We start from the raw sequence: 26,867 nt of genomic DNA, 5'->3' as shown, positions 1-26,867 counted from the left end.
TCCTCTCTTGTTTCTGCTCCGTGTGGTTCTTCGTCATTTGTTTTACTGCAGGTCAGAGTTCCCCTGCCTCCACCCACCTCTTTTTATTTCTCTATTGATTTTCTTAAGGCTAAGCTACCACCACTTCTTCTTCTTTTTTTACAGACTGTGAGTGAGCGTGGAGCTGGAGCATGTCCCAGCATGCATTGTGTGTGTTGGAAGGTGTAAAGAAGACACAAAGAGCAGGTCACCACCATCCAAACAGCCTCATCAGCAGCGACTGGAGCTTCCACAGAGAAAATTACAGAACAGGTTCAATCACTCCCTTTGATTTTTCTTTTATTTAACCAGCTGAAGAGGTCACTGACACTGAGAAGTCTGATTTCTATGAGACCTGACCAAGAAGACACAACAATAAAGACAACACGAACACCAGAGACAGAGGAAATAACTGTCACACACCTGATAGAGCATTAAAGGGATACTACACCCAGAATCGATAATTCACCAATTTTCTACTCACCGTCATGCCAAGGAAGGGTTTAGAGAACTTTCAGAGTCATCAAAACGCTTTTGGAGTAATAATGGCGGTGGATAGAGTTCACTTTTGAATCGTCCAAAACACACACTATGAAACATCCAGATACCTCCATACTGCTCGTCTGTACTGACCCAAGTGTCCTGAAGCCGCCACATGAAAAAGTTGTTGTACTACAAGGCTAAAAACAGAGATCACATTGATTTTTTCCCAACAACGATTCAAAAGTGAACTCTGTCCGCCGCCATTATATGAAAATCCGTTGTCAGCCGGACCCCCCCTGGAACTCCTAAAGCGTTTTGATTGATGACTCTAAAAGTTCTCCAAACGCTTCCTTGGCATGACGGTGAGTAGATGATTGGTGAATTATCGATTTTGGGTGAAGTATCCCTTTAAAAGGTCCCTGTTAGGCTGCAGAAAGGTTTTAAAACCAGTTTAAAAACATATTGAAAGCTTTATTTCATCAGCACCTGCTGCCTGCAACGACAGGAAAGGAGCTCAGAGAGGTGACTGACAGATTATCAGGTTCTGAAAATGACTCGGCGGTTTGACTCTGATATTAGGAAGGTGTGAAGGCCGGAGGAGGAGGAGGGAGGTTTCAGATGTTGTCTCACCTCCTGACAGCCGTTTCTGTGGGAGTATGATGATGCTTAACCTTCATGGAGCTACATGTGACCCCTGACCTCTGCAGAGCTGCACCCAGCCACCTCTGCCCGCATATACTCAGTGCTGCAGTAATCCACATAGTCTTACTTCTACATCAGAAAATGTGAAATGAATACAAATACAGAATCTGCCTCTCGCTGCTCCAGTGATATCAGTTATATATTACCAATAAATAGCTGATCTGGGAGCTGCTTTGGCTCATTTTGGTTTTTTATTAAACTAATTCAGCTTCTTCCTCCAGTAAGAGGAGTCCCTGTGGTGCAGATCAGGAACAGGGGTGGGTATTATCAGTCATTTCAATATTCAACTACTCTCATTAACTTGTAAATGAATACTCCATTACTTGCAAATTATATACGTGTATAAATATATTTATAAAATTAGAAATACAGGAGGTCCACGTCCAGTGTTATAGGCTTGTGTTTCCAGTCAGACTGGAAGAACATTACTGTCTGTTACTTTCACATAGAACAATGGAAATCAAGTGCAGCTTCAGTCACTGTTGTAGCAACTGTATTTACATCTGCAATGTGTATCTTAAAGGGATAGTTCAACATTTTGGCAAATTGGCCCATTGCCATAATCCCTCTAGTCATAGCAGTAGGTTTGTTACCTTTATTTGTCGGTGCAAGCTATTTTTAGAACGGCGGAGCAGAGCCGCGAGCTGCTCAGAGCTACGCTACGGAGGCTAATGGGATTTCTTGGTTTCCCTCATCAAACTCATCAAATACACAATCCAACAACTCCAAAACGCTCTGGTGGACAAGTTGTGACATTGTGAGACAGAGTTGTTTTCGAGGCAAATGCAGGGACTGCTTGCTGAAAAACTGCCCCTGAAGGCAACGCGCATCAGCGATTTTGCACGAATTTAACTTGAAAACAACTGCCAAAATGTTGAACTATCCCTTTAACCTGTAACTTCCATTCATTCAACAGCCTTAATCATACATTCATTAAAATATGCCACGGTGCATTTGACGCAAACCCCAATAATAACATCAACAAGTACTCATGTACTCGTATCCATCCTTAACTGTGCAGTTAAAGTTGTGGATGCACTGGAGTGTGTTTAAAGCTCAAGAAACCAATCAATCATATTAGTTTATCCTCACAAAGCAACACTATGATTTTACTCCTATCACTGATAAATAACATATTGCAAGTTTACACAATGTACTTGCTCCAAAACTAGACTGAAATGTAATAACCTTTTTTAGGGATCATTATTTTTTGTGCTGCCAGCTAAAAAAAAAAACCCCACACCTCTTCCTACTGAGCCCTGAACGCACCGCCAGCACAAAAACCCCGGGTCTAAATTTGGCTGCAGTCACAACGTGTCAGGCTACAGTGGAGCGCAGTAAAACTGCACCACAACAGTGTTGAAATGTGACAAGTCTGCCCTGCGGGAGGAAGGACCGGTGGTTTTTTGCGAGCCAGTGTGATGAGGTGGTGGAACAAAAGAGAGACACCAGAAAACCATGTAGAGCGCGAGGAAATTGAAAGTGAAAGACATGATAAGAAATAAAAATTCATCTCTGGCGGCATCGACGCACCTGCAGAGCAGAAGTCTACATTCACAAATCCAATTTCTCCTCTCCTTTTGTTCCCTTTGTTCTCCTCCCCTTGACCTTTTTCTTCCTTTATTGCTCCTCCAAACGGGAGTGTAATTTTTCTTTTTCCCACTGTCAGCAGCAGCCCTCAGCACTCCTCTCAGAGACAAGTGCTATTATCTCATTATCTTATTATAGGAGCAATGCGGGTCCATTTATTCAGCCTGTGACATTCAGAGAGACCAGTGACATTCATGGGGCCACAGCTGTGTCGCCTCACTGATGCGCTGCAGCTCAACACATAGCAGGATGCTGGAGGAGGAAGAGGAGGAGGAGGAGGAGGAAGAGGAAGAGGAAGAGGAGGAAGAGGAGGAGGAGGAGGAGGCAGGGAAACTAACTGAAGGTGGAGCTGCTGGAGGTGACAACAACCACCAAGTGACAGATATTGAAGCCGTTACTACTCTGTAGATAAATGTTGATACATCTCTTGTTTAGTGATGATGATGATGATGGAACCCTCCTGTTGTCCTCCTGGGTCAAGGAAGAAATGAAGGAAGGAAGGAAGGACGGAAGGAAGGAAGGAAGGAAGGAAGGAAGGAAGGAAGGAAGGAAGGAAGGAAGGACAAAGTGAAAGATGGGAGGAAAGAAAGAAGGAGGGGAAAAAGGAAGGAAAGATAGAAGGAGGGAGGGAACAGATTGGGTCAATTGGGTCAAAAAGGAAGGAAGAAGTAAGGACGAAGGGAAGGAATGAAGGAAGGGAAAAAGGACTGTGGAAAGAAGGAAAGGAAAAAGGAAGGAAAGAAAGATGGAGGGAGGGAACAGATTTGTTCAAGGAAGGAAGGAAGGGAGGGAAAAGGGATTGTGGAAAGAAGGAAGGGAAAAGGGAAGTAAAGAAAGATGGAGGGAGGGTACAGATTTGTTTAAGGAAGGAAGAAGAAGGAAGGAAGGAAAGATATAAGGAGGGAGGGAACAGATTGGGTCAATTGGGTCAAAAAGGAAGGAAGAAGTAAGGACGAAGGGAAGGAAGGAAGGTAGGGGAAAAGGACTGTGGAAAGAAGGAAGGGGAAAGGGACGGAAAGAAAGATGGAGGTCAATTTGACCCAGAAGGACGACAGGAGGGTTAAGGTGGGATGAACAGGCTTTTAAAGAGATGCTGTGGTGCGTTCAGGTGATATTGTACAAAACAAAGCAACATAGCTTCTTATTTTGACTTTTCCAGACCACAGACTGTAGACAAAGACGGACGTAGCCGCAAATGAGACGTCATCCATCATCATCCTCCAGTACCAGACTCAGCCTAAACTATAGCTACTACAAAAATGGACGACTGAAATTTTTTTTTTAAAAGAGTCAAAGATGCCAAAAATAAATGAGCAAAGAGAGAGGACGTCTCTAGAGTTCAGACTTTGGTGCATGCCAAGTTGTGGTAACTGTAACTGAGAGTGTTTTAAATCAAATGTAAACTAGTAAGTTAAAAGAAAAATCATCCCCCATAAGGCAGGAAGCTGATTTGTACCAGGCTGTAAACATGTTTTTTTTCCTGATGTAAAGTTGGACATCAGATTGGGAGATGGGAGTCTGTGGGGATTCAATCACTTTTAGAGCCAGAAGTGCAGTTTTTTTTTTTTTTTTTTTGGTGTTTTTCCATGTTGGCTTCATTTTTCAGTCCCAGATGTTGCTGCTTGTTCCAGATGCAGCTCGTTACGGTCGGTGAAGATGAACCTGTGTCGACTGGAGCCAGGTGATCAAACCCAGACAAGAGAAGCTGTTGAATTCATCACATCTGCACCTTTAACTGCATGCTATATCTTCATGTCAAACTGTCTTTATGACCTTCGTGACGTCACACTTTGTTGTGTGGATTTTATTTGGCAGAAACTTAAGATCAGCTCCACATTCATGAACTTCATTGTGTCTGGTGACTTTGTTGATCTCATAGAAAACTTCAGAAGCACATAAACTGCTACGGGTCATTGAACCACAGCATCACTCATAATAATAAAAAAAATTGCCTTTTATTATATGCTCCTACCAGATGTGATCACTGGTGATTCAACAGAATTTGTAATCACAACAGGCCTCAAAACCTCTATCTCTATATCTAAATTTGGGTTTCTATTGTAAAAACCTTAAAATACTTTTTTACGTTTAGCTGATAATAACAAGACTGGAATAGTTAAAGGGATAGTTCAACATTTTGGCAAATTGGCCCATTGCCATTATCGCTATAGTCATAGCAGTAGGTTTGTTACCTTTATTTGTCGGTGTAAGCTATTTTTAGAACGGCTGCTCAGAGCTACGCTACGGAGACTAATGGGATTTCTTGGTTTCCCCTCATCAAACTCATCAAATACACAATCCAACAACTCCAAAACGCTCCGGTGGACAAGTTGTGACCTGCACATTCACCACGCTATGAGATAATAACAGAACATTACCAGACAGAGTTGTTTTAGAGGGAAATTCATGCAAAACCGCTGATGCGCGTTGCGTTCAGGGACAGTTTTTCAGCAAGCAGTCTCTGTATTTACCTCGAAAACGGCGCAGTTTCGTACCGTTCTGTTATTATCTCATAACGTGGTGAATGTGCAGGTCACAACTTGTCCACCAGAGCGTTTTGGAGTTGTTGGATTGTGTATTTGATGAGTTTGATGAGGGAAACCAAGAAATCCCATAAGCCTCCGTAGCGTAGCTCTGAGCAGCTCACGGCTCTGCTCCGCCGTTCTAAAAATAGCTTGCACCGACAAATAAAGGTAACGAACCTACTGCTATGACTATAGCGATTATGGCAATGGGCCAATTTGCTAAAATGTTGAACTATCCCTTTAAGTGATTGTGTTTTTTTATATTTTTATTTTGAAAAACTAAGTCAGTTTTAAACAGTCAGAGCAGGAGAAAATGTGAGAATGAGGTCTGGTGTAATCATGTAGCCGTACTCTGCTAATGAAACACCCTTCAACCTTCCTGTGTGGCCCCAAATCAATCAGAGACACTATTGATCGTATTTTCCAATATTAGTGTCTAGTGGCCACTTTTTTTAAACTTCAGTCAGCGCTGTAGAGAGATGAGAGGTCAGATGGAGAGGGAGGACAGGACAGGACAGGACGGGGGTTGAACTGTGGACAACAGAACAACAGGCGGCTCCTATGTGTTTAGTTGTCACCGGGGGGAAATGGTTGATGGTGGCAGTGACCTTGTCAAAATGATACTCACGGGACACAGATAGAGGGGGCAGGAGGAGGGGCAGAAAGCACTCATTTTTACCTCCCCACCTCCCCCTTTTTTTATTTCTTCTCATTTACATTTATAAGCCTCTACGGCCTCCCCCCCCATCTCCGTTTTCATTTCCCCATCGCCCCTAAACGCTTCCACCTCTCTAACTCTCTCTCTCTCAGCAGGGGTCTCGAATTGGTTATGGTATTTTTTTATTTTTTCATTTTATGTTTTTAAACTTTAATGGCAAAACCTTAAATCCTCCAGATGTGTAAATGGGGCTCTGCTTCTGTAGTCTGGGGCCGTTGACTCGCTGTTTTGGTAAGCAGTCGGAACCAGGGCAAGAGAGACAGGCCCTTTCCGTCAAAATAAAAGCACCAAGCTAATAAAATGCGGTGAAACTTTTTAATTTAAGGAATGTAATTTACAAGAAAATCCCTGAGGCATTAAGTTAACCTTTTTCTTTAATTGTATTAGAAGTTATTTTCTATTTTATAAGTTTTATGTTGGTGATACACTTTTACTTTGGTGAATTTGGTGATTTCCAGATCCTCTCTGAAGAGCCTGGTGAAGCGGGAGCGTGCCTATGTTCCCTCAGCCCTCTGTTCCCTCAGCCCTATGTTCCCTCAGCCCTATGTTCCCTCTGGACTCTCTCTACCTATCTGGACTCTGTCTATCTGGCCTGTCTAGCCTCTACCTGGTCTTTTTACTAAACTTAACCAACTCCTTTCTTCATTGCCTAAACCCAACCAATGGTGGGACCAAAGGGCTGTGGGAATAGGGCCTAATTTTCAGTGACAACAAAAGTTAGAAATGAGGGAACATAGGGCTGAGGGAACATAGGGCCTAATTTTCAGTGACGACAAAAGTTAGAAATGAGGGAACATAGGGCTGAGGGAACATAGGGCTGTGGGAACATAGGGATGACCCCGGTGAAGCAATGCTACGGCTTTTGTGCACAAGAGAGCAGCCTAGAACTAATCAACTCCTCGCACGGGAAAATTGACCTCCATGTGCAGGATCATTGGACGTAAACAGTGAAGCAGCAGATATACAGTAATAAAAACCACATGAGGAGCCGATAAGCAGCACTGGTGCCAGACTGCAGGGTGAGTTTGGTCCTTCAGTTCCTGATATTATTGATGTAACAGAAGATGCAGCCGCCTCCACAGTCTCCAGTCTGTGCGTCATCGTGCACACTCACACTCACACTCACACTCACACTCACACTCACACTCACAGTCCTGTGCTGGTTGTCAGTCATTTATTTACTCCACAGCCTGTTGCTAAAATTGTACTGACACCGAGAGAAGCTAATGAATTAGCACAGGTCTTACTATAAAGATACAGTACTGGATGGCCCGTAACGACCATAACACAACCACTTGGCCTATATAACTTCAAAATGGCAGCGTGTAGTGTATATCAATGCTATAGCAGAACAATATATAGCCGCTCCCTTCTCTCCGTCAGCCTATAGTCAGCCAGCTGTGTTACAGTATTAGTGGTTCACATCTGGTGGAGGTCAAACCCAATCTCCTTTCCCCTTCCTCCTCTTCATCCTGTCACCCACCAGCGCTCGCTCTCGTCCAATCCTCTGCTGCTCTGCTCCGCTCCGTGTTGATTGTATTGTAAAGCTAATACACCACAGTGAACTGTTGCCTACTGCCACACAACAACAACAATAACACAACAGCAGCAGCAGCTACAGTAGTTGCAACAGTTCAATAAATATCTGCCAATGCTGCATTTAGCCAGAACCAAAACAAAGCTCGACTGAAGTAGAAATTAAAAAAAAATTTGAAAAATAAAAATAGCAAGCATGAAGCTCCTGTGTGGGAGTAACAGCAGGTTTATAAATGTGAATGTTTCTGTGTTGTTTAGTGGACAGAGGTTTTACAGACAGCTGCACTGGGTGGTTAATCTGAATTTAAACACTTCTACAATATAAACAAACACACAGAGTCTCGTGATTGTGATTTTGCTACAGCTTATGAACACTCATCCTATTTGTTTTACGGTAAAAGCTTAATATCAAAAGTCAATATTAAAATTTCCAAGCTGAGCTGACAATGTTGATGTTTAGTTAACATGCTTATGTTGAGGTTAAGGTCATGCTGCGTTCGAGACAATCTGGAACTTGGATTTTTCCAAACTTCTACTTGAAAAAGTCCAATCAAACACCTCATGTCAGAGCTCCTCCCACTCAGGAAAATCAAAGAAAAAAATCTTCCCAGACTTCCCCAAGAATCAGTCATCTGATGTCCATCAACGATCTGCATCCACGCTGGTAAAACATTGATTAAAATGCTTTTTTTAATGCCAAAGTACATTTAACGTTATGAAATATTAATTTATAAATATATAGTTACAGATTACCTACTGATGTTGTGGAACACAGTAAATTCATGTTGTTATTTCTCTTCAATTTTAAATGATCTGTTTCATTCTTTATGAATATTTATATTTATATTTATATTTATATTTATATTTATATTTATATTTATATTTATATTTATATTATATATTATATTATATTATATTATATTTATATTTTTTTATACTTTTTAAATATTTATTTTTTAAATTGTTTTTGGGCCGTGAAGCACTTTGAATGCAAAGTGCGTCCCGGTCCGCCATGTTTTTGATTATTCTGGCATAGGCTAGTTCGTCTCAAATGCTTTAAAGTCGGAAATCAGAGTTTTCAACTGGGAGATTCAGAGTTCCTAGTTGTCTCAAACACAACATAACATGCTGGTGTTGTGTTAAAATGTTGATCGGCCTTCTAATGAGCTGTTGAGCTAATGAGTCTTAACACTGATATTAAGCAAATGCTCTGATGTTGAGCTATGTGCTAATGTCGAGCAGGTTATTGTTCATCCTGTTCATCCTCTAATTTTGAGATATATTTATGCCAACAGTTGCTGACAGAGTGTCATTAGTTTTGCAGTTAAGTGTTTTTCTCTCAACCAACTTCATAACAAACCACCCGACGGCTGTAGCCTAGTTGTGTTTTTCTGGACCAAAGCAGTGAACAACCAACTGACCAACATCAAAGCTGCACGACCAAAGAACCAACCAACTGGTATCGACTGTTCTCAATAGTCAAATCAATATGTGGAGCAGAAGTTAAACTCCATACAAAGCAAATCACCCTCACACACATTACAGTAATAAAAACTGCTGTATGGAGCTTTTTTTTTCTTTCTTTTACACATCTGTGTGTAAATCATCAATATTTATGACACAACGCGGCTCAGCGCTCCAACACACGCTGTGCACAAACGGAAGAGTTAATTTCCTCCCCTGTTGGTGCAGATATTGATTTGCAAGCCCGATTTCATTTCATTTCATTTCCATGAGTCAGCACACATTACATATTCAGAAACTTTTTTTGAATTGGATGTGCCTGTTCTTTATGGACCATTAAATATTTAGGTGCGGCAGTCAGGTTAAAGCGAAAGGCTAAGTTTAAGTTTGACCAATTTATCAGTAAATCAGTGGCAGCAGAAGACAAAATGCCTCCTCCGTGTACAGTACTTGCTATGCTATGATGAGACCTTGCACAGTTTGCCGCCCAGCAACAACACTTGCCACATCATCCCCAGAGAAATAAATTCCACCCCAGTCGTCTTAGATAAACCGTAGCCGCCCGCGGGATCAGCGGTTGGAGCCAGAACCGCCTGAGTGAGCTCCAGGGAAGGAAAGAGGGAGGAAGCATCGTTTTATCACCCTGACTTCTCCTCTCGGCTTGAAGCAGCGCACGGCAAAGAAGGAGAACAGTCGCTGTAATCAATAATTGATCAGGGCATCTTACTTCCACATTCATGAAGGAATGGGAGGTAGAGAGAGTAGGCCAGGTAATAACATCGCCTGAGGTGTAATCGTCATAAAAGCGAGTGCAAATTAGGTTTGTCGGGGGTTGATGAATCTATTATATTAGTGGGTTGTTGTCATGGGATACTGTGCATTTCACTGTGTCAAGATTTCTTTAGGGTTACACGACAGAAACTGGCACCGAAAGCCAGGAAACGCACAGCTGCTGCTGGCACAACACACACACACACACACATACACACTCATCTGTAGGCATTACAATCTGCTGTTGAACTTCCTAATGAATGAGCAGCGGTGGCTCGTCGTAACCACGGTAACAATGCTCATTGTTCCGCTATAGAAAAGTATGTCCACACTTTGGCATCAGCATCACTCACTTTTCAAATACTATCACACACACACAACACACACACTGTACTATACTGGGTTATACACTCATATACACACACACACACACTGTACTATACTGGGTTACACACACACACTGAGTTACACACACACACAGCCTGAGTCCTTTCTGCAGAGGATGTCTGCTGCGTTACCGCCAGAGGAGAGAAAGTGCAGTAAAGTGTGCATTAACCTACATTCAGTGCACAAGTCCAGCAGCACAGCCTTGAGTTACTCCATGCCAGGCTGTGTAATGTGTGTATGTGTGTGTGTGTGTGTAGAAGTAGTAGTGTGTGTGACCACGACAGGGTGTGGACAGAAAGAGGCTAACACGGTCACATTTTTAGGAACAAAAAGCCACTCCACAGCGAGTTTCCTGAGCTTAAGATTTGGTATCATTTCATTCCTACAGCGCTGTCAGACTCACAATAGATGGGTATAAAAGGATGAAAATCAATGAAGCAGAAGAAGAGATATCTTCTATCTCCTTTTCTTTCTTTTTTTTACCTTGTCAGAACCTCTTTAAGGCTTAGTGCATTTTCTATAAAGCGCCAGTCCAGACAGAGCAGCGTTATCTGCTAAAGCTGACTGACATCAGCCTCCTCATTCATGCTTCACTATCACCGACTGATTCTGCAGCTGCTCATTAGAAAGATCCAGACACATCCATGCTTTTGCGTTCATGTTCATGTTCATGCATGTTGTTTTTTTTGTTTTTTTTAAGGCAGCGGTGGCAGTGTGGTCCATCAGAAGTGTTTGTCACACGGTCAGATAGCTGCAAGTGTCACATTTACACACTGACAGGTCACATGTGCAGAGATAAGAAAGCAAAACAGGGTGTCCTGTGAATGCAACACTAAACACGTCATGTAAGACACATTGTTGAAGAGTATGTCTGAATATTATCCCCGTTTTTAAAGGGATAGTTCAACATTTTGGCAAATTGGCCCATTGCCATAATCCCTGTAGTCATAGCAGTAGGTTTGTTACCTTTAATTGTCGGTGCAAGCTGTTTTTAGAACGGAGGAGCAGAGCCGTGAGCTGCTCAGAGCTACACTACGGAGGCTCATGGGATTTCTTGGTTTCCCTCATCAAACTCATCAAATACACAATCCAACAACTCCAAAACGCTCTGGTGGACAAGTTGTGACCTGCACATTCACCACGCTATGAGATAATAACAGAACGTTACCAGACAGAGTTGTTTTAGAGGTAAATTCATGCAAAATAACTGATACACGTTCCCATCAGGGGCAGTTTTTCAGCAAGCAGTCTCTGTATTTACCTTGAAAACAACTTATCTCATAGCGTGGTGAATGTGCAGGTCACAACCAGAGCGTTTTGGAGTTGTTGGATTGTGTATTTCATGAGTTTTATAAGGGAAACCAAGAAATCCCATTAGCCTCCATAGCGTAGCTCTGAGCAGCTCACGGCTCTGCTCCGCCGTTCTAAAAACAGCTTGCACCGACAATTAAAGGTAACGAACCTACTGCTATGACTATAGGGATTATGGCAATGGCAATGTTGAACTATCCCTTTAAATGATATTGAGGCATATACTATATTTCCCCAGCAACATCCTTGTTGTTGTTGCACTATACCTCTTTTGTGCACCTGCCAGATGAATAAACACATGTCAAACAGGCTTTTAATCCTCGATGTTGGAAAAATCCTTCCCTTAGTAGTCACACATTTACATTTAATTTGTTTCCTTAACTGCTATGATATAAAATGGCACCTGAATAAAGAGATCTTTATGTTAAAATGTAAATTTGCGTTCCCTTAAACGCCCTCGTTCTCCTTTATGGGATCTGGAGCATCCATGTAGCGTGTCCCTAAAAGTATTGTACCACAAATATGAGTGAGTGAGTGAGTGAGTGTGAGTGAGTGTGAGTGAGTGTGTGTTTCTGGGCCGGAGGTACAAGAGGAGAGTGAGGTCGACCTGTCATGGTCGGCGTGCTGCCATCTGGAATGAAGTTAGTCAGGCCCGGTCGGTCGACACAGCTCTGCACTTGCTCTAAATTATCTCGGTAGCGATCGTGGTCTGTGACGGATGAAAGCTCCTCGTTCTGCTGACAGAACTGTGGCTCTCCCTCCTATAACACGGCCCGAGGCGCTGGTTTTGGAGTTCAAAGGACGTATTAGATGTTAGACGGATAGAGACGCTCCACATTACACTAACTAACTAACTAATTAGTGTTCCTGTCCCGCGGCCCCGACGTGACACGAGGCTACCTGGTGATTCTGCTGTCAGAGACGTTGTTAGAGAGAGAAACCAAACCGCGTAGAGAATCCTGAAAGGAAAAGTCTGTAACGCAATAGGTGGCAATTATGTCATCGTTATAGCAGCAGCTGAACATATCAAACGTTTTAAACCTTATTCACTCAGCCTTTTACCCTGTTCTCATCACAGTTGACATGGTTGACAGGTCAAAGTGCAGATAAGACTCTCGCTCTCTCTCCATTCGTTTGGATGGAGCTTGGTTTTCTTAGCCAGAAATAACTGCCCAGGGATGATGCCAAGATGGCTGCACTTGTTTGTAAAAAGTTTGGTCATAATAAGCCGTCATTAAAACACAGACATGTTCACAGACTTATGGTTTATAGCTTCCCAACTTCTTGGCATGAAATCACCATATGAGGCTGTTTATTACTGAAACTCAGCTTTAATATCATTGCATTCTTCTAACTAATGGCCTACTAGTGAATTTAACTAGACTTCTCTGTTTTCAATTTGTCTTCATCTTCACTTTAATTTTTGGTGTTTCGTATGTCAGATATGCTTGTATGTTTCAAACGCTTTGTGTTATGTCTTGTCCTCAAATGTTTTGTGTTTTGTCTCGGCTATATTGTAAATGAGGTTGCTCCTCAATATATTTACGAGTTTATATTAAGGTTATAATTAGGGCTGTCAAACGATTAATTTTTCTAATCGCGATTAATCGCATTTTTTCCATAGTTAACTCGCGATTAATCTCTATTAAAAATATTATATATGGCGCTTTGGACTTTCAACACTCCAAAGTGTTATAATCTCTAGACAAACAACTTTTAGACCAGACCTAGTAGGCCTAGTACCTAATCATAACACATGATGCATGAAATTCACACAGAATTGAAACGAATTGCATCCAGTGGAAATTGCCCGTTACTTTGCTACACCTCTGCCTGGCCACGTGCATTTGTTTACAACAAAGCCGTCAAAAAATCAATGGATGGAGCTGTGGATATATGTTAGACTGTGTATATTTGTGTAGCAACCAACTTGAAGGTGCCTTACCGCCACCTACTGGACTGGAGGTCCCACACTCCAGTCCTCCAGTCCAGCAGACAGAGGACAAAATGGGCCGCGATCGCGTTAATTTTTTTAATTAATCGCATCGCGATTAACGCGTTAACTCTGACAGCCCTAGTTATAATATAATATAATATAATGAGCATGAACCCATTTACAACTCTGCCTCCAATTTATCAATCAATTAATCATTTTCTCTATACAATGAAATAAACAAAAAGCCCAATTTTATGAATACATCATGTCTTGTTTTGTCTGATCCAAACCAAAATATACTAATTTAGCCTAACTGTTATATGATAAAGAAAAAGCATACAATCCCCACAAATAAGAGACTGGAATTGGTTGATTTCCTGTCAATCAACTGATCACTCCCTAAAAAAAATTATAAACTTTTCCCAAGTGATGGATAAAAACAATATGATTGATCTGGCGCTGAATTACATTGAGTCAATATGTGTTAGAGCTCTGTTAGACCTTCAGTACATCAGTGTGGTAGGACTGTGTGTGTTTGTGTGATGCACATGAAAGCTTCATGAACAGAAATAAAACTGCATTAGAGATCAGAACAAACACGGCAGGCAGGCAGCTCCGATAGCAACACGCTTGTCAAAATGTTTTGTCAGAGTCCCGGCGGACGAGTCGAGGAAGACAAAGTGTTTACTGTCAATATGAAACGATCTAACGCGAGAGGAGCGCGCTGTTTCTGACAAAGCTGATGCTGCCGGTGAATGTAAATGATTCATACGTGGAGATAATCTGAAAATACGACACAACACCACCCGTAAAGGGAACAGATTATATGATCTTCGCCCTAATTATTCCGTTTCTTTCCTCATGTTTGACAAAAGTCGGTGAATGTGACGTCTGCCACTTTCAAAGGAAGACACAGAATAGATGATTGGTTAGGTTATGTACTGCAGATGTTGCACTGAGGGAACATGTGTGTGTGTGTGTGTGTGTCCCTGGATGAACTACACAGTTAACCAGACTCTTTTTGCCACCAAAACTCTGTGTCTGTGTGTGGCAGTCGTGACTGTTACTATCCCAGAATTAATCATCTCCGGTCTTAATGTTGGCAACACACCCACTGACCATCTGGTTTCCTCCACTTCCTCACTGCCACACACAACTTAGTGAAGCTTCATTACTATTTTAAGTCCATTAAGATCTTTAGTGACGATTTACCTCCTACATGGAATTAGTTCCTGAACCTCCTACAAAGTCTGCGTCTGCTACAGCAAATATTTTTGTGGGGATTGTGATCGCTGGCTGGCAGTAATGTCTTCTTTTTTCTGAATGAAGGAGGTGTTGTGGTTATTACTGTAACAGCAGCGGATTCACCAGTTGGAGGGTGTGTGTGGTGGATGGCGGCCATACAAAGCATCTTCAGCCTGTATCTACAGTTTGGTTTGTGCTTAAGGCTTGCAACACACTAGACGATATTAGGCTACCAATGATTGGACGGCATGGCCCAGTTCGAGGCTTGTAGCAAACAATTACTTGTCCAAATAATGTTTGAATATGATTATATTATTGCTCCTGATCCAGTCCAAGCCTTCCCAATCCCAACTGGAGCCTCCACTGTCTCCAATTCCAGATCGAGCTGCCTCCAACAGAAAACCCAGAATAGCCAAATAACCATGTTTCCATCCAAAATCACTGGGAAATGCACACTGAAAGAAATTTGAATCCTGTGTATTTCCATTAAAAGTACGGATTTTAGTGAAAACTACAAACTCGCGCGAGTTTTCCGCAGGTTGGCATGGCAACCACCAGCCTGTAAGCTTTCTCAAAGCCCCGGATAAACATTTCCCCACAGAGTTCTTGGTAAATGGTGGCGTTAGTGCTTTGTTGCTTGCTGTCGAGGATAGCAGTGATGTTTTTCTCCTTTATTAATGTTAAAAAAAGTTACTATTTCGTCCTCCGTCCACACAAATCTTATGTTGTTGTCCGCCATGTTGTTGTCTTGTGAGTGAACCGCAAACACCGGAAACATTTGGGGTGAAAGTGCGCTACGTCACACTTAATTCGAACATACAGTAGCTGTTTCCATTACTTTCAAATCAACCAAAACCCGGCTTTAGCGAGCATATTTTAGTTCGTGCAAATCTGGGGATTTTAGTTTGAATTATGGCGTTTCCATCATAATTTTTGGATGCGATGCGCATCTAAACAGGCTGATAGAAACATGACTAATGAGAGCAAGTAGATTTGGGAAGCATCAACGACTTTTACAGCTCAAAAACATGGCAGCTATGAGCCAAATGTAAAATACAAAAAGAATAGCAGCTAGTGGAATCAAGGGAGCAACACAAGTGTAAGATCTCGTGTCTGGGGAATCACCGCTGTGTAATCGTTACTCCAAAAAGCTGGTTAGTGGTCTTCTGGATGAAACTCTATAGTGCGTAGTATGTTTGGGGGATTATAATGACAGTAGAAACAGTCCTTATGTCTAGTGTGTAGCCAATGGAAGGTCAGGCAAAAAAAAAGCCAAAAGCCTGAAATGTAGGAACAGATGGTGGTTTTGGTTGAACAGGGTTATTATCATTATTAGGGATAGGGCTTGGGCTAGGGTTGGTGTTGGGGTTAAACGTTGTTGTTGGTAAACCAGAGAATGATCTGATTCTATAATCTTTTCCAGATGTTGTGAGAATTTGAACAAAACAAAAAAAACAAAAAAAAACCCATAAAGGGATGGTTGTATCGCTCTCCATCTCAGCAGCAGGTGAGACCCAGTGCACATCTGCGCTCAGGTGACATTTCCCTTGACAAATCTTATACTAACATGCTTGATTTAACATCTTGCTGCACGCAGAGTGAAATGAACTGGTGTGAAATTACAGTATATTCTGAAATAATCATAAACTGGCCTCACAGCAGCCAAAAAAAAAAAACGATCTTGTGAGTTAAGACTGAGAAAAACATCCCAGTGATTGAATAAAACACAGCAGCTGGAGGCACGCAGTGGGTTAGAGCTCACCCTCCAGGATGTGGATGAACTCTGATCAAAGTGATAAGAGTGAAAAACATACTTATTATTTATCTAAACAACCACTATGCTTATTTTTTTCTTGTGAAATCTTCGACGTAAAACATCATCATGCAAATATTTGAAGAGCTCAACACATCAAACAGGTGGAGGACTGCTGCTGGGGGTTTAAGCAACATCCATGTTACTACATTTTATGTTTGAAATCACATTTATTTTACTATGTTTCCTCCTCCCATTGCTTTGAAAATGGAGAATTTTGGAAATGCTGTCGATGCCTCTTTAGTTTGAAAACTCTGGGGATGCGTTGTAGCCTGAGACGTTTGAAAATGATGACGTAGACACCCATATATGCTCAGAGTACGATTGCTAAGGTGCAATAGTGTGGATGAGGTTGTTTGTGACACAGAGATGATACAGCAGATGGTTTCTGTTTTAAAATGATAATGTAGAACGATGGATGCAGCCTCGGATGATATCAGTCCTGTGAAGTCATTAGTCATTAGTCATGTATCACTTTTAAACTCCCAAAGATCAAAACCAATTTAAACCCACACATCCATCAATCCATTTTCTTCCACTTCTCTGTGGTCGGGCTGTGGTGTCCAGTTCCTCCTGGAGGATACTTCCAGGTCTCCTCCCAAGCATTACAGCATATCAAATACATCAAGCTAGTAGCCTGCAGATCTAAAACATTTGCCTTTTTCTATCTATAGCTATAGCTCTGGTGGGTTACATGCTGTCATTCCGACATCTATCAATCATCTCACTATTTAGACATAGACTCCTACTTATCTGGACTCTCTACTTCTGGTCTCTCTCTATCTATCTATCTGGCCTGTCTAGCCTCTACCTGGTCTTTTTACTCAACTTAACCAACTCCTTTCTTCATTGCCTAAGCCCAACCAGTGCAAAATCTTTTGGGGAAAAAATAAGCTATTAAAGGAATTGTCGGAAAGGCGGGATGATTAAAAAAAGAAAAAAATACCATCATTCCGACCATAGGAGGCAAGAATTGTCAGAATGACAGGGTGTTTGATAGAAAATTAAGTGCCGCCGCATTTAGACAATTAGAGGCCTATGTCGGACTGGTGAGATGTCAGAATGATGGTTGGAAAATTAGATTTAACTCAATTTTCAAGATTTCAATCCAATAAAGGGCAGAAAACTAGATTTCATGTTTCAGGAAAAGACATTTTTACAATCCCCAACACCTAATCCTTCCATCCATTGGCTTTACTGCTTCGGGTGAAGGTGAGGTAAACCCGAGACAGGTCAAGACAAGCAACCTCACACATTTACAATCACACCTACAGGCGATCAAGCCAGTAAAGGAAACCAGAGTTCCCAGGAAACCCAGGAAGATAAAACCTTGAGTTTTCTTGTTGTTAGTGGACAGCAGGACCAACCACTGCCCCAATGCACCACCCCAATCCTCAACAGTGACTCCAAAAATAAACAAACTGTCAACCTTCATGACACAGTGTGAATCAGCAGCAGAATGAAGGTGCAGAATGAAGATGAAACATTTATGAAGCCGAATAACATATTTTGGAAATGACAGAAGTGACTGCAACAGCAACAGCAGCTTTTTGTTTCACCATCTTAAACAGCAAACTACGAAAACACTACAACAACAGCAACAACAACAATCGACGGCAAAGGTTCAGTTTTATGAGGAAAAAACCCCGGCAGAACAACAAGGAGATGAATAAATGAGGTGACAGAGGGAAGAGAGAGGAGAGACATGACAGACTTTGTGAGCAGCCCTGTACCAGTGAGACCGAAGATTTTGGTGCCGTATGAAGATCCCACATCATTCCTCGCTCAGTAACGGTCCAATTTTAGACGTACACCACACAGAAATGTTTTTAAAGAGCCACCTGGGAGTTAGTGGAGAAGGATTTTATTCATCTGCTAAGATACAGAAAGACACGAGAGGAGCCCACACCAGCATACAGCAGAGGAACATATGTTGAATCGTATTTCGTCGAAGCAGCCAAGTTAAAGGTGTTTGGAACCAAAGCTGCGTTCAAGTCAGGTACCGAGGATGCAAAACGACCTGAAGCTGAAATGTAAATGTGCCAAATTTAAAACCATGTTTGCTGAAAATGACATGCAGGCCTTCTCCCACACGTACCTGAGCTTAACTAAATGACTTGTCCCCCTGTAGCTTGAGGCGCAGCTCAATATATGTAACCAGCTACTTATGTTGTGGTCAAATAATAACTCAATTTTCACAGGGTTGCTAAATCAGTAATGGTTTGGTTCTGTATTAAGAAAGAAATCAGCAAAACTCCTCATAGAAAACAACATTATAATAGATTCACTTTTTTTTCCTGAGGGTATAAATAAAGTTATTTTAAATGCCTAGGTTGCATTTTCTCTATTTTTGTAATATTACAGCTGTTATAACCATGTATTTGATCCAAATTTGCCTCATACTGTTAAATTCAAAAACCTTTATTCACATCTCATGGTTTAATCTGATGGAAACTAATTTGCAAACACAAATAGACACAAAAAACTATGTAAAAACACATAATATGATGCACAGTGTAAACATAATGGTCCCATGCTGTAATATCCAACACAGTAAAGAAAGTGCATGATTTTATCAAATTAAATGTGAATATTTTAAGATCCAAGCAGAAACATACCATGACTCACACCCACTCACTCACACACACACACACACACACACACACACACACACACACACTGATCGGTCCTGGCACGAAATGGCTTTTAGTGTTTTGCCTTAATGCACTTTCAAATTCCTTTCAAGCTTGATAAGAATAATGTAACTGATTATTGCCTACTCATACGATGTAATGGTAGGAGCAAACAAGTCATAATGTAAAATCTAAAATCGTTCTTAACATGACACTGCAAACACTGAAACACACACAGCTGCACCACCAACCACTGCATTTGTGCTTTTTAATATTTAACTCAGAGCAGAGCCAGAGCTAACTACTCTTTACTGGATGGAGCTGGGTCACACACACACTCACATGCATGTGTGGACACGCGTTTGTGTGTGTGTGTACTGTGCACGTGTGTGTGCTTTAAATAGACAGTGTGTTTTCTGCCTGACTGATTAGAGGAAACTGGATCAGTGTGTCTTCCTCTACCGCCCCTCAGTGAAAGTTCATCCGCTTCGCTTATGCATATTAATGACTTCCGAATGTATGTCGGTGTGTGTGTGCCTGTGAGTGTGTGTATGTGTGTGTGAGCCTGCATACCTAATCACTGGACAAGCCTTCATGGGCAGTGGCATTGTGGGAGCTCAGCGCTGGCCCAAGCATGTAATAATTCACACACTGTTTGACATACTGTATATCCTATGTCTCTATTATCTATACATATAGGCCTACACACAAACCCTTTACACTGGTTCTGGTTCTGATGCGCGAGCCAGTTTTAAACCAAACCCCACACTGTTAGCACTTTCAGATCCCAAATCATAACAATAACGGAAAATTAGAAAAAGGATTAGGCAATAATTTGTTTTGGTTGTCTGAGTAACTTGCTGAATCGTCTTTTTAATGAGGATTTTCATACTGGAAATGCAGCACTGCACCAAATCCTCGATTATTTTATGTTAGCCTATCTAAATTAGATCTTTTGAATTTGTGAGACCCATGATTTAGCCAACTACAAAATCATTTTGGCAGTTTTTTGGGGGTGGTCATTAGTCATTTTCCATTTATCTTCTTTCATGAATTTTATTCATTATGAATCATTATGTCTGTAAAATGTCAGAAATCGGTTTTAAAGACATCGTATTTCTTTCGCAGCTTCTCTTCTCTTCAGATGTGTTCATCAAACAATGCAAGAACCAACATTATTGTATGTTGTATACAGTAGTAACAGAAGCTGGAAGGAGCAAATGTTTCATTTCTTTTTTCTTAAAGAATTTAAAATTAGTAATTTTTCTCTGCAGGTTCTAGTGACTGTGACTTGATGAGCATCGACCATTGTGACTCCAAGCCGAGAGGTTTGTGATAGGCTACGTCCTGTGAGCAGCGCTACGTCTTCAGGGCAGAGTGGAGGCTACAGTGACTCGCTATTGGAAAGTGGTGACGGGTCAGTGCTAAAGCTGATTTATCATGGAAGGAAAACATCAACTCTTCACTGGTGCAGACACCAATGGAGACCACTATAGCTACACCAGTGCAACAGGAACAAGGCAGGTAACTTTACATCGTCAAATGAATGAAGTTGTTAGCTCTTGGAGATTTGGAACTTTTAAGTTGAAAATACTGAGTTTTAAACTTGAACATGCACACACACACACACACTCACACACCCCTTTAAAGCTTGTTTTTTCAACCTACAATGGCCCTAATACACTGTTATATAGCTAGGTTAGCATGCTAACTCTTGAGTAGAAGAAAAAACGTGTTAGAGACAAGAGTTTACATTGGTTTTGCTCTACACAGCTGGAGAGAAAGCCACTTGATAGTAAAGGTTAAAATTTGACACTGAACTCATGTTTCGTCTAGCATGCTGAACAGTTGCAAATAGCCTATAGCCTAGCATTAGCAATACTTTCAAAGAGTTCCTTTAATGGTTTTTAAATGATCAAAATATAGGCTACCTGCTGATTAATTTTCAGTTCAGAATTTGGGGTAACCCTTCATTAACGTGATAATGTCAAGAAATTGCCAATAACAATTAATTGCGTCATAATGTCTAGAAATAGTCAGGAAATAACAGTCAATTTCATAGTAATGTCGAGAAATGTATAGGAGCCAAGAAATAACAACTGATTGCGTAGAAATAGAAATAGCCCTGAAATATTGGGCAAATTGCAAAGGACTTCTGGCCTTTCCCAAAAAATTTAAAGCATGAAAAGCATGTGTAATCTTTTGCCTTTGACATTAGTATGAAATTGGCCCTTATTTCTAGGCTATTTCTTGTGATTACTATGCAATCAATTGTTATTTCTTGGCTATTTCTTGACATTAAATGTAATTAAAGGCCTGTAAATCCTACCGAAATCTTGTTTTAATGAGTAATTTGCAGAATAAAGCTACATCTGCTAAAACAGAGCAGATTTGACAGCAGCAGTGACCTCACTGAGCGACACTTCAAACACACAACGAGCGACGCACGTGATTGTTTGATGTTTGTCGCCCGTTGGAGCGCAGCCGCCTCCGCCGCCATTGATCTCCCTCAACAAGAAGCTGCTCGACCATATTAACTAAGTGGCGGCCATCTCTTATTCATACACTGCTCATTACTTATCAACGCCCTCTCACTCCTGTACTCTGATGGGATTTTCACGGTCCATTTATGGGACGAAGAGGAGGAAGGGAAGAGGAGGAGGAGGAGGGGTGACAGGACAGAGGGAGAGATGGAGGAAGAGTAGAAGAGGGGGTAGATGAAGAAGGAGGAGGAGAGAGTGTAAATAGAGATGGAGAGGTGTGAGAAAAGGTGAATGATGAGGAAAAGGTTGTAAAGGAAAAGGAAAAGGAGAGGGAGAGGCAGTGACGGATGAGTGATGGATAAATGATGAATGGGATGACTGGAGGCTTCCAATCACACAAAAACCAAGAGAGAGAGACACACACACACACACACACAGATTAGTCCCAATGACCCACTTAAGCAGGAGACAGACAAAAAATGGCTTTTAATTTACACTTATGAAGTCTGGGTGTGGGGATGATCACGGTGATGGCCTTATGAAATGCTTTATTAAACACAGGGAGCAGTTTGATTAATGCAAAAAACCAAACGCCAGCGAACCTACAGCCTCTTAAATGCTACAACTATTCATTTTCCTTTAAACCCCTTTTGCTTCCTGGCCCCTGGAGCCTTTTTCTTACTGTCATTATACCAAATTCTTACAAATTATATGTTAATAAAGGTTTAAATATGGCAAAATGCTAACAAATATGTGTTTTCTAAGGAATAAAAATGGTCAGAAAAGAAGAAAAACACAAAAAAACACATTAAAAATCATCAAGATATGTTAAAGACGCCTCCATCTTGTAATTTTTTTTTTTTTAACAAGCAGGTCACAGTGAACCTGAGCTGACCTCAACCCTGCAGCGAACTCATCTTCTAAATTAATGAAAGCGTCATTTAAAAAATGAATTAAATCATAAATCACTTTAATCATGCTTTAATGAAATAGGCGGGTGGTTTTTTTTTGGCAGGCAGGGGAGGGGGGGAGGAGGCGTCGGAGGGGGGAGGAAGGAGAAAATTTTGGACGGCAGAACACCAGGCTTTAGCCAAATAATAATGTTACGGTAGACTGAGGGATGGATTATCATTATCGTTGTTGTGATTATTATTGTTATTGTTGTTATTATAGTGTCATGAATATAAATGTGCACCAAATTAAGATAAGACACATCCCAGAGACAATGATACAAAGAGCCCAGAAAATAGAGGAAACCCATTTAAAAGCTTTTCATGGTCAGATTTATAAATGACTGACAAACACAAGCTGGGGAGAAATGTGAATGGAAACAAACTAAATAGTCCACCAGTCCACCACCAAGTTTTTCAATTTTTACCCCCTGAATATTATAATATTCAACTTTTGTGAAGCCAGTTTGCAATTTTAAGTGAAAATAAACTTTCTTAAATCACAATATGTGCAGTTCATATTCAAGCAAATCTGGTTTTCCTCTAGAATATTTATATCTATAAACCCTTTAACAGCCACAGGGGCGAACCCAGCTCCCAAAGTGTGCATGAAATCAATGTTTGGCATCGATATGAATGAGATAAAGTGGTAAAAGTCAGGACACCAGTGCAGCAGCTGTGGGAGAAGTATAAGCAATAGCACAAGAGATAAAATACTGCATTACAAGGAGCCAAGTATTCAATATTTTATCTAAAGTACATAAGTATTGGCAGAAAATTCCACCTTGTGTAGTACTAGGCTATACCTTTTCCCCACTGTTAATTTGCATATATAATGTATATGATTCTCTAAATAGTGTATTTTCTATATAAAACCATATTATATTATATAAAAGTTTTGTTTTATCTGTGTCAACATTTGTAGATTAAACTTTAAAACAGCGTTCTTATTCCTGATCCTGATGCTGCCTGAGGAACAACACTGACCTCGTCCTCCTACACACACACACACACACACACACACATACACACATACATGTACACACATGCACAATACAGATGTGGGCCAGTAACATGTGAAATAGCCAGACGGCGCTGTGTGACCTACTCAAGTGATGACTCATATCCACACCAACACACACACTCACACACGGGAGGGAGGTTTTGCACCCTACAGTAATTATCCCATTATGTGTGTGAATTCCGCTTAATCGCACGAGTCGAGTTGTCTAATTTACTATTGGCAACACGTACAGTGAACTCAGCACAGCAGCAGCAGCACCAGCAGTGATGGTGTTTCCGTCCTCTGTGACTTCATCACACCTCAGCATCTTCTTTATTTTACATCCACCATAAAACAACGGCCCTGACGACGTTTACAGTCACAACAGCAGCACAGACCATGGATGGAGTGGTGTGTGTGTGTGTGTCTGTGTGTGTATCTGTGTGTGTGTGTATGAAGGATGTGGTCAGAGAGCATGGTGACAGCTGAGAACTAATAGGCCTGGAAACAGTTTAAAATGATTGATACGAGCCATTCAAATCCACCAGGGGCACATCAGGCCACATGTGTGGGTGAGTCTCATCACACACAATAGGAATGGCTTTGCTCTGTGTGTGTGTGCGTGTGCATGTGTGTGTGTGTGTGTGTGTGTGTTAGAGAGAGGGAGAGAGAGAGCTTGTTTTAGTTACTGTATTCAAGAAACAAGGATCCCACTATAGGCCAGTGTTTTTCAACCTTGGGGTCGGGGCCCCATGTTGGGTCGCCTGAAATTCAAATGGGGTCGCCTGAAATGTCTAATTGATAAAAAAGATTACTGATAAACATATGTTTTAACTAATTATTAGCCTATTCTTTTTGAAATTATGATTAAAAACACCACACACAATCTTAAACAACTGTATCCTATACTTTCAGTTTCTCTATTATAAATCGAGTTCAAATAAAATGCAGCATATAAAAATATGAGCTGGCACATCTTGATTGACGGGGTCGCCAGAAATTTGTGATGTCAAAATGGGTCACGAGCCAAAAAAGGCTGGGAACCACTGCACTAGGCTACTAAAGAGGACCAGGATGCAGAGCCCAGTGGGTTGGGATTCAGTTACAGGGCTGGAGAAAGGTGATGATAATTCTAGGGGCCCAGCAACCAGTAGTAGGGCCCCCAAAAAAACCAAGTAGTCTAATCTTTGTATGACTGAATTATTCTGCATAACTGTGCGTTCACACCAAAAGCTTCCAAAGCGTCAAAAACGCTCAAGGGTGGGCTTCAGACAAGACAGCTTCCAAAACGGCAAATATTTTCAGCCGCTTTGGTCGCTCGTCACGTGACTGACGTCAAAGTTTGATCGCGCTGGTCTTTGGGGAGCCGAAATACAAAAAGAAGAGAAAAAAAAAAGGGAGCCGATGGACATCTATTCTGACAGGTTGCAGCCGAACCGCGTCATAGCTAATTACCCTAAAGTTAAAGCAGAAGTAAGTGGAATATTTGTGTTAATATAAGTCTTAAATAGTTATATCTTCCGACAGCAATCACTTACATAGAGTGTTTGGTCTGAAACACGGGTCTGTCAGTCACTCTGCTCTGCTGTAAGCCGAGGAGAAAACTTTCCTTGTATCCTACAACCTTTATCCAATGAGGAGAGAGAACGGCATAAAGGGGCGGTCCTCTCTGTGTGTGCAGCCAAGGGATGCGCGTGAATGTGGTGACGTAGGGACGAGGGCGGGGACTGCTAACTCCATCGGCTGACAAGAAGTTAGCCAAAACGACCGGATCGCTTAGGCTACTTCTGCTTGAATTGACTTCCGGCGTTTTGACGCTTTGGAAGGTTTTGGTGTGAATGCACAATAAGACCCTGACTAATAGGACCAACTCATAATGCAGCATTAGCATCAAAACAAAGTAGGCTAAATAAAGAATGATAATATGTAGTCAAAGAAAAAAAGTGTAAAAGTCAGGGGGTACCACTTTAGTATTCTTTCAGGGGGCCCAGAATTCCTAGCAACGGCCCTGAGCAGCTCATTAGGATTCAACAGTTATCTATAGGTAGGTAGCCTATAGTGCAGACTCACCTTGTGTTGTTTCCACATCACCGGCAGCGGTTTGACGTCGTGTTTTGCGTGTTTCCCCTCCTCCAGACACTTCGTACACACCGGAGCCCTGCAGCTGCTGCAATACATGTTGAAGTTTTCCGCTTCGTGATCCACGCAGGTCGCCGGTTTCCTGGCGGTGGCGGGCGGCAGCGGCTGTCCTCCGCTCCCTGTTCCTCCACCGCCGCTCGCCGCTCGGCTCGGCGGCGGCACCAGGCGGTGCTTGGCCAGCGGACCGCGGGACGGGTGGCACCGCTGCTGGCAGGCGGTGCAGTAGTAAACATCACACTGCTCGCACATCACCGCCGCGTCCACCGGGTTGCGGTCGCACAGCTGGCATTTCACCGCTGTAGAGGAGGAGGAGGAAGCGGAGGCGGCGGCGGCGGCGGCGCGGTTCTGCTGGTACCGCGCCACGATGGCCTCCAGCAGCCGGTTCCGAGGGAAGCCCCGCAGCCCCCGCTCGTCCAGGGAGACGCTGCGGTGGCACAGCGGGCAGGTGAGGGAGCAGTGTCGGTGCGCGGCGGCGGCGGACGGAGGAAACACTCTTATCCCGTTGGGAGACTTGAGCTGACACGGGGTGTAGGAGCCGTAGCCGCTGTCCGTCTCGCTGTACAGACTCATCTTGTCCATGTCCAGGTAGTCGTAGTCGGAGCTGCCGGACGCGCGGCTCTGCACCGGGGTCTCTCCCTCCGGGGTCTGCACCGTGATGTTGCGGGCGCAGGCCAGGCACACGTTGTGGGAGCAGGGCAGCAGGATGGGGTCCTTGAACAGAGACCCGCACACGGGGCATTTTAACTCTTCCTCCATCGCTCCCGGTGGCTGTCGGAGACCGGAGGAGGGAGAAGAAGAAGCTGCTTCGCTGTGGACCGACGCTCTCCAGGCTCAGCACCGACTGACGCGGACAGCTCCCCCCGAGCCGAGCCGCTCTGCGCAGCCGCGGCGAGGGGCGGGGACTGGGGGGTGGGGAGGGGAGCTAGGGGGGCGGTGGTTCAGCTGAGTGATCGGGTTAATTTACACACACAAACACACACACACATGGACGAAATTTTGATTTTAGAAGTGGGGGGGACATATTTTAATAAAACCCAAACTCTTTCAGTTTCTTACAGTTTTCACCGATTTGCGCCGGCATTATTGGGCTTATGCGCTCTCTCTCCCCCTCTCTCTCTCTCTCTGTGTGTGTGTGTGTGTGTGTGATTGTGTGTGTGTGT

General features: G+C 42.4%; 1 protein-coding gene across 3 annotated transcripts in view; it reads right to left on the bottom strand.

Moving 5' to 3' along the window:
* Positions 1–26,463, bottom strand: part of trim67 (tripartite motif containing 67) — a gene marked incomplete at both ends in the record, with an annotated part of 57,467 nt that extends 31,004 nt beyond the window's left edge. For all 3 annotated transcript variants that reach the window (XM_084001314.1, XM_084001315.1, XM_084001316.1), the window contains one exon: positions 25,639–26,463. In XM_084001314.1, the coding sequence (XP_083857440.1) occupies positions 25,639–26,463 (825 nt within the window). The remainder of the gene's footprint in view (positions 1–25,638) is intronic.
* Between the last annotated feature and the right edge of the window lie 404 nt (positions 26,464–26,867).

The sequence above is a fragment of the Trachurus trachurus genome, assembly GCF_905171665.1.
Source record: "Trachurus trachurus genome assembly, chromosome: 24".
In the NCBI taxonomy this organism is placed as follows: Eukaryota; Metazoa; Chordata; class Actinopteri; order Carangiformes; family Carangidae; genus Trachurus; species Trachurus trachurus.
The sequence above is the reverse complement of the archived record's forward strand: the minus strand, read 5'-3'. Positions and strand labels throughout refer to the sequence as shown.